General features: G+C 44.1%; 1 protein-coding gene across 1 annotated transcript; it reads left to right on the top strand.

Moving 5' to 3' along the window:
- The first annotated feature begins 20 nt into the window (after positions 1-20).
- myo1eb (myosin IEb) lies at positions 21-16554 on the top strand. Its single transcript, XM_042319152.1, has 27 exons — positions 21-268; positions 2809-2946; positions 3395-3484; positions 4229-4323; positions 4473-4560; positions 4667-4756; positions 4980-5127; positions 5194-5327; positions 5433-5565; positions 5677-5873; positions 6320-6400; positions 7906-7992; positions 8093-8179; positions 8325-8492; positions 8715-8800; positions 8900-8981; positions 9533-9738; positions 10034-10178; positions 10289-10403; positions 12463-12632; positions 12863-13008; positions 13115-13261; positions 14135-14292; positions 14403-14477; positions 14564-14771; positions 14933-15108; positions 15389-16554. Exons 1-27 carry the CDS (start codon positions 266-268, stop codon positions 15463-15465), a joined length of 3330 nt encoding a protein of 1109 aa, XP_042175086.1. The 5' UTR covers positions 21-265; the 3' UTR covers positions 15466-16554.
- Positions 16555-17225: the final 671 nt, after the last annotated feature.

The raw sequence follows: 17225 nt of genomic DNA, 5'->3' as shown, positions 1-17225 counted from the left end.
TAAGCAAATGTTTAAATTACTTACAAACTGACCACACCTCCTTAGAAGTCAGGCTAGGCTATTCAATCAACGTTGAAGCACCGGGTGAAAGTTTTTACATTGATAGAAAACAGCATATAATACCGACAATTAAATGAACCCTCTTTAGATTTATAAGTATGATATTACGTTTGAGTTTCACCTGAGCTCGTGACACTCCTTGCTTAGCTCCTCAAGCTTTCCGTGTAAGTTGGATTTCTCAATCAGGAAGTAATATCAAGTTAAAATGGTAAGTAACCTATACTTTTTCTCAATCACCAACTACACACCGAAAATAATTTAAACATCATCATCATCATTCATCGAATGTTTAGTCTACTCGTGAAGTTCTCCCGACTCGAGAATATTTCCTTGAGCCAACCAGTCCGATTGCCTAGTGTTTGTGATACAGAAACCTGGTGGCTGACAAGGATTGTCGACAAATATCCTTGGATGCCTGACCGGAGCTTGAAAAGGCGCTGTCCGTTCTTTGATTCATAAATCACTAACTTTAAACAACTGGCACTGTTGGATCCACACGATGCAAATATTAGTAAGTCTGCGCATTTATCTTTTGCACAGACTTCCTTGTCGTGAACAGGTAGACAGTGTCTACATTTGATTCAATCAGTAGACTATTGCCTCAAATGTCCCAGTACTCCTTTAACTCCTTTCCAATAACAGAAAAGTATGGACAGGTTTTCACCTTAGTGCTGCTTCAACCTGTCAAGTCATGGTCAGTGGTGCTATGTTATAGGAAAGGTGACAAGGAAAGGGGGCTATAGTATATAATAACATTGGAATAGGCACAACGTTTAGGCCTACCCACAGATGGAAACACGACTAGCCTGGGCATACACTTTTCCCAGGGGTCATTGCATGCACACCTAAATCACAGCCTAGGCATACCCGTAGTCTACTACACATAGCCACAGAGAGTAGGGGTGCTGCAGCACCCACTGAAAAATCACAATAAATAATGGTTTCTTTATTTTTTTCTTCTCTCTCACAAGAGTAGTGCACTGGGCCTTTAATAATCCTGTATTAGTGGACCAATTAGAGCATGCAAAACATTGTTTTCTCTGCTGCCACCATGTCCACCTCCACAAACAATTACTTCCTGTGGCTATGCTACTATAGTAAATGTTTTGCCTCTAAATGTTACTGCACTCAGCTAGCAAAATTGTTTCCCTGTCAAACTGCAGGTGAAGCTGATTCAAATGAATCAACCAGGAGCAACGTGTCTGGGCAGGGTTATCCCCATTGAACAGGCCCTAGGAGGGAAATGGAATGTAGACAAATCAGGATAGGAAGATTTGAGGTCCACGGGGAACAGACCCCTGTGATGTCATGCATACAAAATGATACCTGGTCATAACTTTGGGATTCAACATCGGGACTGTATTGGTTGGACACATTCAGGAGGACAACGTGACAGAATATTCTTCCTCTCCCAATCTAGTTTTTATCAGTACTGATCAAGTTAGAGAAAGGGGAACAAACCACTGCTGGTATTCACCCTGTGACCTGTTTGGTTCCTTGTTAGAAATTCCACAGACGCATGACTGTTCTACGAGAACTGGACTGTCTGTTGCAATACTCAAACCATCTGTCTGTCATGGTGATTCATGACTGATAAATCACAAGGTATTTCCCTCGTGGCATTGCCTCTGCTTGCCCATCTGACCATCAGTGAATGAATGAAGAAACCACACAGCCTACGGTCTATGGCCTACAGCCTATAGCCTACGGTCTACAGTCTATGGCCTACAGCCTACGGTCTACGGCCTACAGTCTACAGTCTACAGCCTAGAGCCTACGGCCAACAGCCTACGGCCAACAGCCTACGGACTACAGCCTGCGGTCTACAGCCTACTGCCTACACACTATATTGCTGCTTAGCCTTTCTGTTTCTTTTAATGCAGAGTTTCTCATTCAGCACCTTGTATAATGCGATGTGTGTTTGACAACTACTTTACACCACTGAATTGACGAGGGTATTTCAATCATAAACGTTTGTCTCTTGGTAGGCCGTCATTGTAATTAAGAATTTGTTATGAAGTGACTTGCCTAGTTATTTTAAGTTTAAATAATAAATGATAGTGTTCTGATTCATCCTGGTAGGCACACAGCTATATTATGACATTACCTCACTAACTTGTGGTCAATATGGCAATATTCAAGGTTATTTTGGTAAGAGTGAGTACATTCACGTCAACGGTTGAGACATTTCTTTAGCTGTTTGAGGATGATCATAGTTCTCATCCTCTTTTGAAATAGAGGCTGCTGTAATGTAATACATGTGTTATGGTGGGAACATCTTTATGGTCGTGTGGTGAGTATGAAGACTGTGTTTCTTTACTTTATGGTCATAACACATTCAGCTTATTTGTGGCAGGCACAGTCTAACAAGCACAGTCTAACAAGCACAGTCTAAAAAGTGTATTAATTGCTACTTTTATGTAATTTATTGTGTACAGGGTTGGTGATCACTGGTGTTCACTGTGCGGCCATTACTATTTGCACCACACAAACCGTTGTACATTTCCAGAACTCCACAATGCGATCTTGAAGAGCTCACAGCCTCTTGTGTAAAGTAGTTGGTATGTCAGATTCCGGCATATTCAGTTTTCCCTGCTACCAGCCATCACTGATCTTTCCAACTCCCACTCCTCAGTCAGTTAATGAGGACATATGAGTGTTCCTTAATGGATGAGGAGTTGGAATGGATAGAGACTGGTTGCAATAAGTTTCTATCTCCCTCTCTTTCTGTCTGTTTCTCTGTCTCAGGGGAGTAAGGAGCGCTACCACTGGCAGACCCAGAATGTTAAGATCAGCGGGGTGGACGACATGGTCCTGCTCTCCAAGATCAACGAGGATGCCATCACTGACAACCTCAAGAAGAGATACATGGACGACTACATCTTTGTATCCTTCAGCTTCAACTTAGTAGTAGAACCAGGACACACACTGCTATATGTGGCAAATACACTGAGGCTTTGTAGATGTACATACACCGTAGTCTCTCTGACACACACTGCTATATGTGGCAAATACACTGAGGCTTTGCTGTGCTTTGTAGATGTACATACACGTGGTCTCTCTGTCACACACACACACACGCCCTATGGACCTACACACCTGTGTGATCACTTCACCCACATCAGCCTGTTATGAGATTAGCCTTAATAACATACTTTAAAAAGTGTAGAACAACATGGAAGGATAATATGTTTGTGTCTCAACCACCCTATTTACACCATGTAGCATTAGGGACTAACACTGATCACAGCTACACACGTCAACGTTGTTGTGGTCCCTGGTGGTGGCGTCTTCTAGATGGATATTCAAGTTCTTCTTAACGTGTCTTCCTCAGACCTACATAGGGTCGGTGCTGATCTCTGTCAACCCCTTTAAACAGCTGCCCTACTTCACCGACAGAGAGGTGGAGCTCTACCAGGGAGCTGTGAGTAATATACACACTACTAAAGCCGCTGGGCTTGCTGCTGGCTGGCTGCACCTACCTACCTACCAGTTTCAGGATTTGTTTGCATCTCTCGATCTAGACGGTGAAACTGTAGTGTATAAAATGCTGCTTATCAATAGGTGATGCAAAGTGTGCTCTCCCACATTCCCACTATCATGTAAATGATCTGTTCAATGCCATTAAGTTGTCCATTGTTTACCTCACCTCATAATCACAGAGTTAATTGAATAACCCCAAGGCTTCCTGTTTCTCAGTTACCTCCTTCGTTTCTTTGGTTTCACTCGGGTCTGAGGGACCAGTAGACACTCCATTAACCACTTCTGTTACAAATATGTGACAATGTATTCTACTGCAGAAGTTTTTGTAAATGCCTTTTTTTTTGTATCACTATTTATCTAAAGTCATGTAAGTAAGAAGCGTCATCTATTGCGAATGCTGTTTACCGAGCTGGACAAAATAAAATAAAAATACAGTAAACTGCTGGATGTTTGATAGCAAGTCACCTAGGGCTTGTAGAAGACACTCATATATAAACATTTTTTATTTTCTTCGAATTAGTAATTTAGCAGGTGCTCTTATCCAGAGTGACTTACAGGAACAAATAGGGTTAAGTGCCTTGGTCAAGGGCACATCGACAGATTGTTGGCGTGGGAATTCGAACCAGCGACCTTTTGATTATTGGCCCAATGCTCTTACCCGCTATGCTTTCTCTTCCTTTTCCAGGCCCAGTATGAGAACCCCCCTCACATCTATGCCCTGGCTGACAACATGTACCGCAACATGATGATCGACTGTGAGAACCAGTGTGTCATCATCAGGTCTGACCAATCATCTCACTCCTAGAGATCAAACTTTATACTTCTTGTAACCTGAACTGTCACATAAACCATGCATTCTGTCAATGGGATACCATCACAATGAGTTAGGGTGTTGCCCTGTTTCCCAAAGCTTTCTGTTGTCTTTGCAGTGGGGAGAGTGGAGCAGGAAAGACTGTAGCAGCTAAATACATAATGGGTTACATCTCCAAGGTGTCGGGCGGAGGTCCCAAAGTCCAGGTATAGGGGATACATTTGACTAATGCTCCCTTCCATTCTCTCATTTCTTCTTCTCAGACACATATTAGTGGGTTCCTCTGTTCTCCTTTATTCTTCTTCTTCACAGCACGTAAAAGACATCATCCTCCAATCCAACCCTCTCCTGGAGGCCTTTGGGAATGCCAAGACTGTGCGCAACAATAACTCTAGTCGCTTTGTGAGTAGAACCGGGAATCTGGGAATACTGATAGAATGGATAAGGAATTAGGGGTGCATTTCATTCCAAAATGTTTTGGCCTTCTACCATTCACTCCCATTGGCAGAGCTGATGGGACCAGATAGGTGAAGCAATAGGGAGGATTGTAGGTGGAGCTTTGTTGTTGCATTCCTGGTTTAGGCCTTATCTGGACAAGGAACCTTCATCACTGTTTTTACCACAGGGGAAGTACTTTGAGATCCAGTTCAGCCGTGGAGGAGAGCCAGACGGAGGGAAGATCTCCAACTTCCTGTTGGAGAAGTCCAGGGTGGTGTCACAGAACCAGGGAGAGAGGAACTTCCACATCTACTACCAGGTGCAACAGAATAACAGTATCTAATTATGGAGAGAATTCCATCACTTAATTAACCTTTGACCTAATGACCTCTGACCCTTAGCTCCTGGGGGCGCCACTAAAGAGATGAGGGAGAACCTTGGTGTCACCACACCTGACTACTACCTCTACCTGAACCAGTCTGGCACCTACACCGTGGAGGATGTCAACGATAAGAAGGAATTCTCTGACACCATGGTGAGCTCTCTGTCTGTCTGTCTGTCTCTGTCTCTGTCTCTCTCTGTCTCTTTTTTTCACTTGTATAGAGAGGCAGTTTGTCTTCATTGTGTGTCTGTGTTTTAGGAGGCCATGTCAGTGGTGGGCCTGTCTGTAGATGATCAGGACATGGTGATGCAGATCGTAGCAGGCATCCTGCATCTGGGTAACATCGCCTTCAGAGAGGAGGGAAACTACGCTGTGGTGGAGAGTGAGGACTGTGAGTTACATACATGCACACACAATCCCAAACCAACCCCTATCCTATACCCTCTTTGCACTTGTGATCTCTCTTGCTGTCCTATATCACTTACCCTCCATGTTTCGGCAGTCCTGGCGTTCCCGGCCTACCTGTTGGGAATCTCCCAGGAGGGTCTGAAAAACAAGCTGACCAGCCGGATCATGGACAGCAAGTGGGGAGGCAAGACGGAGAGCATCGCTGTCACTCTGAACACAGAGCAGGCCTCCTTCACACGGGACGCCCTCTCCAAAGCCCTCTACTCACGCCTGTTTGACTTTCTTGTGGATGTAAGTGTCCATTTTAATTTCAGAAGGAACCTGTCAGTGAGGTTCCTTTTATCCTCATCAATTTGCTCACCTACAGTATATTTTGACTGATGAACTAGTAGAGGGAACATTTAACAGCAAAGCATGGCCAAACATGTTCACAATTACTAAAAAGAGTCATCTCTCTTATCGGAACATGTATTGGACTTGCTGTCTGAATTCTTGTCCAGTTGTTTGTCTTTTGACTGCTGGGTTGGGAGCCACACAAGACAGAACACGTCTAGAGATGGGAGCAGTAGGGAGGCAGCACAGCTTACACATGTTCTGTCCTGTTGTCTCACAAGAGGTTTACTGCAGTACTGTTGCTACGACCATGACACGTTATTTTATTGTAGTACTGTATCATGAAAATATAGACTAGCAATTCAACTTCTTCATAGATTTCTTTCTTCTCTCCACTCCCCCAGTCTATCAACAAAGCCATACAGAAAGACCACGAGGAATTCAACATCGGGGTGCTGGACATCTATGGCTTTGAAATCTTCCAGGTGGATATTTCTGTGCTTCCTCATACAGGAGTTCCACTTCTTCTGTTGGACTAGGCTTCATTTCTTTTAACACTGTATACATAATGATTTCCACCTATAGGCTGTTAGACCATATCATTTAGTTGAAGATCACATGTGTCCTGCACACCGAATCACACGTGTCCTGCACACCGAATCACACGTGTCCTGCACACCGAATCACACGTGTCCTGCACACCTAATCACACGTGTCCTGCACACCTAATCACACGTGTCCTGCACACCTAATCACACGTGTCCTGCACACCTAATCACACGTGTCCTGCACACCTAATCACACGTGTCCTGCACACCTAATCACACGTGTCCTGCACACCTAACCACACGTGTCCTGCACACCTAATCACACGCGTCCTGCACACCTAATCACACGCGTCCTGCACACCTAATCACACGTGTCCTGCACACCTAACCACACGCGTCCTGCACACCTAACCACACGCGTCCTGCACACCTAATCACACGCGTCCTGCACACCTAACCACACGTGTCCTGCACACCTAATCACACGTGTCCTGCACACCTAACCACACGTGTCCTGCACACCTAATCACACGTGTCCTGCACACCTAATTGCCACCTCCAGTTACGTTGAATTGTTACTGCTTTTTATTCATACAAAATCGCTAATGCTACGTATGCTCTCTGTTGTGGGAATGACCACCAGGGACACCTGAAGTCAACCTTAAATGAATGATTCTTTATTATCACCAAGCTGGAGAGGTTCCAACAAACAAATGCACCAAGTATTATCTCTGCCGGGGCAGTCCCGTTGGTCTCTTATATACTGCTTACACAGTCAAGTTATATTTCCATGATTTAGCTTATTCATTATTTATTATTCATTCATCATTAACTTTTGGTTCATGCTTGTGACCGACCAATACCTCACAAGGCTTCTTCTCTCCAAGCTGACACCTTGAAACTGAGATATTCCTTTCTCAAAACAAGGTCCTGTGCGTACTGCCACATTGCTTATACTGATAGTGAGGATTCCTCCCAGGCATGATCCATCAGTAACTTGGTTGTGGGCGTACTGCCACATTGCTTATACTGATAGTGAGGATTCCTCCCAGGCATGATCCATCAGTAACTTGGTTGTGGGCGTACTGCCACATTGCTTATACTGATAGTGAGGATTCCTCCCAGGCATGATCCATCAGTAACTTGGTTGTGGGCATACTGCCACATTGCTTATACTGATAGTGAGGATTCCTCCCAGGCATGATCCATCAGTAACTTGGTTGTGGGCGTACTGCCACATTGCTTATACTGATAGTGAGGATTCCTCCCAGGCATGATCCATCAGTAACTTGGTTGTGGGCGTACTGCCACATTGCTTATACTGATAGTGAGGATTCCTCCCAGGCATGATCCATCAGTAACTTGCATCAACCCAGTGGAATTGGTTATTAGAAAAGCACAAACATAACATTTTCCTTCACATCTCTATTTAACACTAATAGAAAAACGGCTTTGAGCAGTTCTGCATCAACTTTGTGAATGAGAAGCTGCAGCAGATTTTCATTGAGCTCACGTTAAAAGCTGAGCAGGTAAGTTATAACTCTACATTACCTGTTTCACTCTTTCGTCTTGTGATACGTCTACATTACTTTGGCCTGTTTTCCCAGATACTGACATTGTTTCTTGTAGGAGGAATATGTGCAGGAAGGGATCAAGTGGACGCCGATCGAGTACTTTAACAACAAAATCGTGTGTGACCTCATTGAGTCCAAACTGGTGAGTGATCATATTTGGCCATTTGCTGTAGTGCTGAAGTTGACTGGCCATTTTGCCTGTAATTCGGGTGAACTAGTTACAGTACCAGTAGATGTTGTGTGTGTGTGTGGTACAGTTCTTGATATACCCTGTTCTTATTACCCAGAACCCCCCAGGCATCATGAGTATCTTGGACGATGTGTGTGCCACCATGCATGCTAAAGGGGAGGGCGCAGACCAGACCCTGATCCAGAAGCTACAAGCGGGAATCAGCTCCCATGAGCACTTCAACAGCTGGAATAAAGGCTTCATAGTGCACCACTACGCTGGCAAGGCACGGACACCATACAGTACAACACTATGGGCCTTTTACAATGCATCCTCATTGCAACCTGATCCAACATTCCAAAGATTACAGCTCTTTGATTTAATTTGGTACATTGCCCCCTGGTGGGGGTGTGAAGAACATGGAGCCCATATATCCTAAATATCCGAATGTGTTAGAGGGAAAATGCTGAAATGAAAGACTGATAGCTTCTCTCTCTCTCTCTCTCAGGTGTCCTATGATGTCAGTGGCTTCTGTGAGAGGAACAGAGATGTGCTCTTCAACGACATCATTGAGCTGATGCAGAGCAGTGAATTGTAAGTGTAGTGAGACGTGGGATAATAGGTATACTATATGATAATTACATAGTCCGCACTGACCAGCCTCTCTCTCTCTGTCTGTCTGTGTTTGGGCAGTGCCTTCATAAAAACCCTTTTCCCAGAAAACCTAGAGGCAGAGAAAAAGGGCCGTCCTACCACCGCCAGTAGCAAGATCAAGGTAAGGATCTGACACGGTTGTGTGCTACTATAATCTCTGTAGACCCAGAACAAAGTCTCACGTAATTGGTCAGCTGCTTGATTAAGTTCTGGGTCCATACGTGTGAAGAGAAGAGATGGTAGAACGAGCAGCAGAACAGGAACGAGGAGCGGAACCCTCTGTCTACGGGCCAAATGTCCCCTCCCAAAATTCGAAAGATGTTAACACCTGCGAAATGGTGATTTGTCCAAATAAGCAGTGAGGAAAGACCCACACACTGTAAGCACTGCTGCTCATTATCCCACCCATCCCATTCCTTCCCCACAGATACTACCATACCAGTTATGTTTATGTAGATCTGTCCACTAAGTATTATTGTTGCTATGGAAACAGACATGCCAGTCCAATCTCAGATGAGTGACTCCCCCACCCCCCTGTCTTCCATAACATCCCGGCCACGGGTCACTGAATGTGTTATTGTACGGGGATATATTTTCTTCCATCAGTCTGTTTACTACTCTGAGCGCCTGGTCTGTGCTACCAAGCTGTGATTGAACCTCCATGTCCTTCAGAAACAAGCCAACAACCTGGTCCAGACCCTGATGAAGTGCACCCCCCACTACATCCGCTGTATCAAGCCCAACGAGACCAAGAAGCCTCGGGACTGGGAGGACACTCGGGCCAAACACCAGGTGGAGTACCTGGGCCTGCGGGAGAACATTCGTGTGCGCCGCGCCGGGTACGCATTCCGCCGAGCCTTCGCCAAGTTCCTGCAGAGGTGAGCCCTAAGGTCATAGGGGTCAGGGGTCCAAGAGATGGATTTCCATGCTGACTTCACAGATTTCAAACGTCAGTACAAATGTATTTGTTCATGTTGTTTTAATCAGCGTTTGGCTTTGATCTGAATGAATTCCACCCAATACTTTTGCTTGATCTGAATGAATTCCACCTAATACTTTGGCTTGATCTGAATGAATTCCACCCAATACTTTGTTTCCATTTATTTAAAAAATATATGCATGACTTGAGGACATTCTGCCAGTCCAGTAAAATGGCTTTGTGTGGTCCTACAGGTACGCCATCCTGACCAGGGAGACATGGCCCCGGTGGACAGGGGAGGAGAGGAAGGGGGTTCTGCACCTCCTCCACTCTGTCAACATGGACCAGGACCAGTACCAGCTGGGAAAGACTAAGATCTTCATCAAGGCCCCAGAATCAGTATGTCTTTCTCTCGTTACCTAGAAAACCTCTATACTGACACACAACAGTCTGGTTCTTCTTACTATAAAGATGATCATTTATAGAAGTTTTGTGAAATGTTTCTGTAGTTGTTCTTGCTGGAGGAGATGAGGGAAAGGAAATATAACGGATATGCTCGGGCCATCCAGAAGGCCTGGCGCAAACACATCGCCGTCCGCAAGTACGTCAAGATGAGAGAGGAAGGTAAGGTATGGTTTCTCTCTGTGGGAATCAGCTTTTTGTCATGTACGGTCAGTACTGCATAGTAGTGCACTATATCTACTGTATATGTTAAGCCCTGTGTCCTGTCAGTTCAGTACTGCATAGTAGTGCACTATATCTACTGTATATGTTAAGCCCTGTGTCCTGTCAGTTCAGTACTGCATAGTAGGGCACTATATCTACTGTATATGTTAAGCCCTGTGTCCTGTCAGTTCAGTACTGCATAATAGGGCACTATATCTACTGTATATGTTAAGCCCTGTGTCCTGTCAGTTCAGTACTGCATAATAGGGCACTATATCTACTGTATATGTTAAGCCCTGTATCCTGTCAGTTTAGTACTGCATAATAGGGCACTATATCTACTGTATATGTTAAGCCCTGTATCCTGTCAGTTTAGTAGTGCACTATATCTACTGTATATGTTAAGCCCTGTGTCCTGTCAGTTCAGTACTGCATAATAGGGCACTATATCTACTGTATATGTTAAGCCCTGTGTCCTGTCAGTTCAGTACTGCATAATAGGGCACTATATCTACTGTATATGTTAAGCCCTGTGTCCTGTCAGTTCAGTACTGCATAGTAGTGCACTATATCTACTGTATATGTTAAGCCCTGTGTCCTGTCAGTTCAGTACTGCATAATAGGGCACTATATCTACTGTATATGTTAAGCCCTGTGTCCTGTCAGTTCAGTACTGCATAGTAGTGCACTATATCTACTGTATATGTTAAGCCCTGTGTCCTGTCAGTTCAGTACTGCATAATAGGGCACTATATCTACTGTATATGTTAAGCCCTGTGTCCTGTCAGTTCAGTACTGCATCAGTAGTGTCCTATATCTACTGTATATGTTAAGCCCTGTGTCCTGTCAGTTCAGTACTGCATAATAGGGCACTATATCTACTGTATTTGTTAAGTACTGTATCACACTGTCCTGTCAGGTCAGTACTGTAATAGTCACTATATCTGTATATGTTAAGCCCTGTGTCCTGTCAGTTCAGTACTGCATAATAGTGCACTATATCTACAGTACTATGTCAAGCCCTGTGTCCTGTCAGTTCAGTACTGTATAACTAGTGTCCTATATCTACAGTACTGTTAAGCCCTGTATCCTGTCAGTTCAGTACTGTGTCACACTAATAGTGTCCTGTCAGTTCAGTACTGTGTCACACTGTATCCTGTCAGTTCAGTACTGTATCACACTGTGTCCTGTCAGTTCAGTACTGTATCACACTGTAGTGTCCTGTCAGTTCAGTACTGTGTCACACTGTAGTGTCCTGTCAGTTCAGTACTGTGTCACACTGTAGTGTCCTGTCAGTTCAGTACTGTGTCACACTGTAGTGTCCTGTCAGTTCAGTACTGTGTCACACTGTAGTGTCCTGTCAGTTCAGTACTGTGTCACACTGTAGTGTCCTGTCAGTTCAGTACTGTGTCACACTGTAGTGTCCTGTCAGTTCAGTACTGTGTCACACTGTAGTGTCCTGTCAGTTCAGTACTGTGTCACACTGTAGTGTCCTGTCAGTTCAGTACTGTGTCACACTGTAGTGTCCTGTCAGTTCAGTACTGTGTCACACTGTAGTGTCCTGTCAGTTCAGTACTGTGTCACACTGTAGTGTCCTGTCAGTTCAGTACTGTGTCACACTGTAGTGTCCTGTCAGTTCAGTACTGTGTCACACTGTAGTGTCCTGTCAGTTCAGTACTGTGTCACACTGTAGTGTCCTGTCAGTTCAGTACTGTGTCACACTGTAGTGTCCTGTCAGTTCAGTACTGTGTCACACTGTAGTGTCCTGTCAGTTCAGTACTGTGTCACACTGTAGTGTCCTGTCAGTTCAGTACTGTGTCACACTGTAGTGTCCTGTCAGTTCAGTACTGTGTCACACTGTAGTGTCCTGTCAGTTCAGTACTGTAGTGTCCTGTCAGTTCAGTACTGTGTCACACTGTAGTGTCCTGTCAGTTCAGTACTGTAGTGTCCTGTCAGTTCAGTACTGTGTCGTGTCCTGTCAGTTCAGTACTGTATCACACTGTGTCGTGTCCTGTAGCCTCAGACATCCTACTGAATAAGAAAGAGAGGAGGAGGAACAGCCTCAACAGGAACTTTGTGGGCGACTACATCGGCACCGACAACCACCCCGAGATCCGGCAGTTCGTGGGCCGCCGGGAGAAGATCGATTTTGCAGATGTGGTTGCCAAATATGACCGCAGGTTTAGGGTAAGAGTCAAGTATGACCACAGTAACAAACCAACATTAACATTGTCACAGAACGCATAATGCCATTGTTATTCATGTTAGATAGACAAGACAGTGTTTCTACTCCCTCGATGGTTTGGTGGATACTGCCAATGCTTGTCTGCTCAATGAACCCCCTATATATTGTGGTTCCTGGTCAGTAAGCCTATAATAGCAACAAGTTCTATAATATCCCTCTCTCCATCTTGCAGACTGTGAAGCGTGACCTCATCCTGACCCCTAAGTTCCTGTATCTGATTGGTCGGGAGAAGGTGAAGCAGGGACCAGATAAGGGACAGATCCACGAGGTTCTGAAGAGACAGATAGAAGTGGAGAAGATTCAGTCAGTCTCTCTCAGGTGCCGGTTTAGATACTCTGGAAGTGTTATACCAGTTGATGGTCATGATGCACAGTAGCAGAAATGGGCTTTTCATTGAAAAGATGTGTCTCCTTTCCTCCCTCAGCACCCTGCAGGATGACTTCTTCATCATCCACGAGGAGCAATACGACAGTGTCCTTCAGTGCATCTTCAAGACGGAGTTCCTCAGTCTGCTCTACAAACGTTATGATGAGAAGACCCAGAGGAAGCTACCGCTCAAGTTCAACAACCTGTCAGTCAGTCTTTATTCTGAGCTTAGCCTTAGACCAATCAGTGGGGTCTTACTGTTAAACAGTTGAAACCATAACAGTGGTTTTCTATAAAAAGCTGAGGGATGGGGCTGGAGAAATAAAACCACTCTCTCATAGACCGATATGGATGCAAGGACTGATCATCCATGATATCATAAAGAGAGCTTTAACCATGTTTTGAGGCTATACAGTTTTACATTTACTTTGTATACAAACATTGGAGTAAAGTAAGTCTATATTTTGGGTTCTGACGTCAGTGTATTGATTTATCAGCAACTTAAATGACTAAAACCACATATAAAGTAAATATAAAAGATGATGGAGCTATATCTTTATAAGATCATGTACAACCACCAAAATGAAAACTAGACAGTCAGGGAGAATCTAAAATTCCAAAGATGTCATGGGTTTCGCTGTGATTTTGTTATAATGTTTGAGTCACCCAGATGCATAAGAACATGGCATAAGCCCTGGCAAAATGGGGAGAATTGTATGAAATTTGCTATTAAAGCAAAAAAAAATCTCCCTACCTCATATTGAAATGTGTAGAATGGCATGAAATTTGCTTTAAAACAGCAAGACCTGCGGCCAAGAGGAGGGCCTTTAAACATTTGGGCGGGAGACGCCCCCAAGCTAAATTATTATATTCTTAGAGAATCAATTAAATCATTACTTTATAAGTCCAAAAAGGGATGTTGCAACTGCTGATTTCCCCTTAAAACATACCAGTGTCATGCTTTACGTCAACGATCATGAATAATCTCAAAGATACATAACGCAAAAGTTATCCAGTTTGAGTCTTTTAAGCCATATCTTAACCCATTGCGCTTCTCCCCTCTCCGTTCCTCGTTTAGACTGGAGTTTAAGGTGAAGAAGGGAGGTTGGGGGCCGTTCTCAGCTGCTGGCTCCAGGCAGATCCAGTTCCAGCCGGGCCAAGGAGAAGAGGCGGTTGTGAAGCCCAGCAGCAAGGTCCTCATAGTCACCATCGGACCCGGGCTCCCAAAGAACTCCAGTGAGTCCAAGCACTTTGAATGGAGACTTCTATTAGTAGGCTTAATCTGAGTCTGCAACTGTCCCATAGCATTTCAGATACATCACACCTTTTTGTCATGTGTTCCCCAGGACCGACCCGCAGGGACAACAGGAAAAGTCGCTACATGGGAAACCAGACTCCAGGCTCAGGACAGCAGTCACAAGGTGAGAGAACTAGATATCTGAGCCTCTCCAATGATGGCACTCATTTCACTTTTGACCTGACTCAACATCTCCCTCATCTGTCTCAGGCGCCCCCAGGGGCAGAGGCCGAGGTGGGGGTGGTGGTCAGCGGGGTGGACCACCCTCGTCCAGGGTCTCTCTGCTCCGCCGGCAGTCCAGTATGGAGCAGCCTACACTACCTCGACAACAGAGGTCCCGGCAGACCAACAACCGCTCCAACAACCAGAGCCAGGCAGACACCGCTTTCATGAACGTGCCTGACCAGGGAGTGGCTGGGTGAGTTCTCAGGTCCTGTTTGAATACTTGTTAGGTTGTTAAAATTGATATTCTTCCTGTTGTTGCTGGTGTTTAAAAAAAACTCCAATGGTATTATATACTGTAAACCAAGAAAGGCACTTTTTCTAAATCTCTCTTTCTCTCCTCCCAATTTCGCTCAGTGTTCATCGTAGACGCTCGAAGGAGGTCAAGCCTTCCCCAGGAGCGGGCCGCCCCAAGCCTGCCCCCAAGCCCAAGCCTCGCTCCCCAGAATGCCGAGCGCTGTATGCTTACGACGCCCAGGACACTGATGAGCTGAGCTTCAACGCGGAGGATGTCATTGAAATCCTCACTGAAGGTACTAAACTCTTACAGTAGATCATCTCTGAAGTTATATTTATATAAACTGAGTATATTAATTACAGTAGTATGAAACTGCTATTAGTCATATACTATAAGTACTGCTACATATTATATACTGCTAGTATTGTAGCATTATTAAAGGCATTCTATAACCACATGTTCAACTGTGATGCAGTCTTCCTGTGCTTCACCTGTAATTCCCTCTGAGGATAGAAAAGGGCTATATAGTCTATAATGGCTAGATTGACCGGTTTTCTCACCCATCCTCCCTCCAGATCCATCAGGCTGGTGGTACGGTCGTCTTCGCGGGAGGGAAGGCATGTTTCCTGGGAATTATGTAAAGAAGATTTAGGCTGCAGCGATGAGGGACTTGTCTAAAGGTAGAAGATCTAGACTGGATCAAGGGACATAAGATCAAGATTGGAGCGATGAGGGACATGTCCAATGAGAGAAGATCTAGACTGGAGCGATGAGGGACATGTCCAATGAGAGAAGATCTAGACTGGAGCGATGAGGGACATGTCCAATGAGAGAAGATCTAGACTGGAGCGATGGAGCGATGTCCAATGAGAGCAAGGAGTCAGGTTGCAGCAGTAGAATTACAACCATACCAAGTGCATTACTACAGAGACAAAACAAAAAAGCATAATTAAAGCATTTCTCCATACCATCTCTTTTGAGTCCGAGACAAGGGAATGCGATGATTTTTGCCAAAGATGGTTTGAAGTGCAAATACTACTAATTTTTATCAATGGATTTTATCTATTGTTTTAGCATGGGTTAGCTTTTTTTAAAGACTGAACAAATAGACGTTTTGTTTTATCCTGCATCTTTTTATAGCCATTTACCTCGAGTGTTCAAAATAAATCTTAGTTTTATTTGCTCTTTCACATTTGTTTAATACATAGGACCAAATGTCCATAATCATCTCAGTTCAGGTGGAGTTGGGATAGAATGGGTAATTACAAAACATTTTTGACAAGATATATATTGTAAAATATATATTAGTTGTGTATTTTATGTGATTATCCATGTCTGTGGTAGATATTTCACAATTCTAAATTAGTGAAGATTTGTAAGGCTGAGTTTACACAGGCAGCCCAATTCTGATGTTTTATCCAATTATCGGCAAAAGGGCTGGTCTGATTGGCCAAAAGACCAATTAATGGGAAAATAATTAGAATTGGGCTGCCTGTGTAGACCCAGCCTTACTGATGTTCACTGATATAGAATTGTGAAATATCTACCTAAGATGATGATGAACCATAGAAGACATTAACAGAGCCTACCATTTCCCATGTTTTATAATAGGCTACATGGTACATGTTATTACCCAGAGATAGTCTGTTAAAAAAGAAAGAAAAGACAGTTGATTGTTTGTCGACAGTTGATGTGTAAGATCATAATGAACAAAAAATGTAAAGAATTGTAAACCATCAAATATTGAGGGGTTGTTTCTTTGGGGGGAGGGGGGTCACCAAAGATTGTCCCATGACACTCTTTTTACAGCCTACTGGTCATGTCTAGGAGGGATGGCACTGATGTCAAAGTGACTTGAGTTGCATCAGGATAATTTTAGCTCACCCTAACCCTTTTTATAACCTTAACCTATTCTCCTAAACTAACTGCATAAGTTGTCCTAACCTGCTGGGTATGTTGTCCTAACCTGCTGGGTAAGTTGTCCTAACCTGCTGGGTAAGTTGTCCTAACCTGCTGGGTAAGTTGTCCTAAGCTGGTACTAAAAGTCACTTCTGACATTAGCGGCATCCCATCACAAACCTCTCGACACTACTTACCATTGTTTTTACAACTAACTCTATTACCACAGATAGAACAACGAGACAGATATTTCACTGGGTGTTTAAATGTGAAGCATCCGCTTGGCGTTTCCAATCACTACCAATGAAACATTTGATCTCAATACAGTTTTCTGTTCCCAAAACTGGTTAATGTTATGAACAGAGTGGACTAGGGTTTGTAGACTTTACCCTTTGCAAAAGTTTTCAAAAGTCGCGTTGTTTAGGAGTGCAAACGCGAAGTAAGTTATTGCACACGCGCACTTCAGAGTAGGCGTTCCCTGGCGGAAATATGAAGATAACGCTAGAACGGGCC

This window comes from Oncorhynchus tshawytscha, unplaced genomic scaffold (assembly GCF_018296145.1).
Source record: "Oncorhynchus tshawytscha isolate Ot180627B unplaced genomic scaffold, Otsh_v2.0 Un_scaffold_7589_pilon_pilon, whole genome shotgun sequence".
NCBI classification, from domain to species: domain Eukaryota; kingdom Metazoa; phylum Chordata; class Actinopteri; order Salmoniformes; family Salmonidae; genus Oncorhynchus; species Oncorhynchus tshawytscha.
Note: the sequence above shows the minus strand (reverse complement) of the source record. Positions and strands in the feature narration are given on the sequence as shown.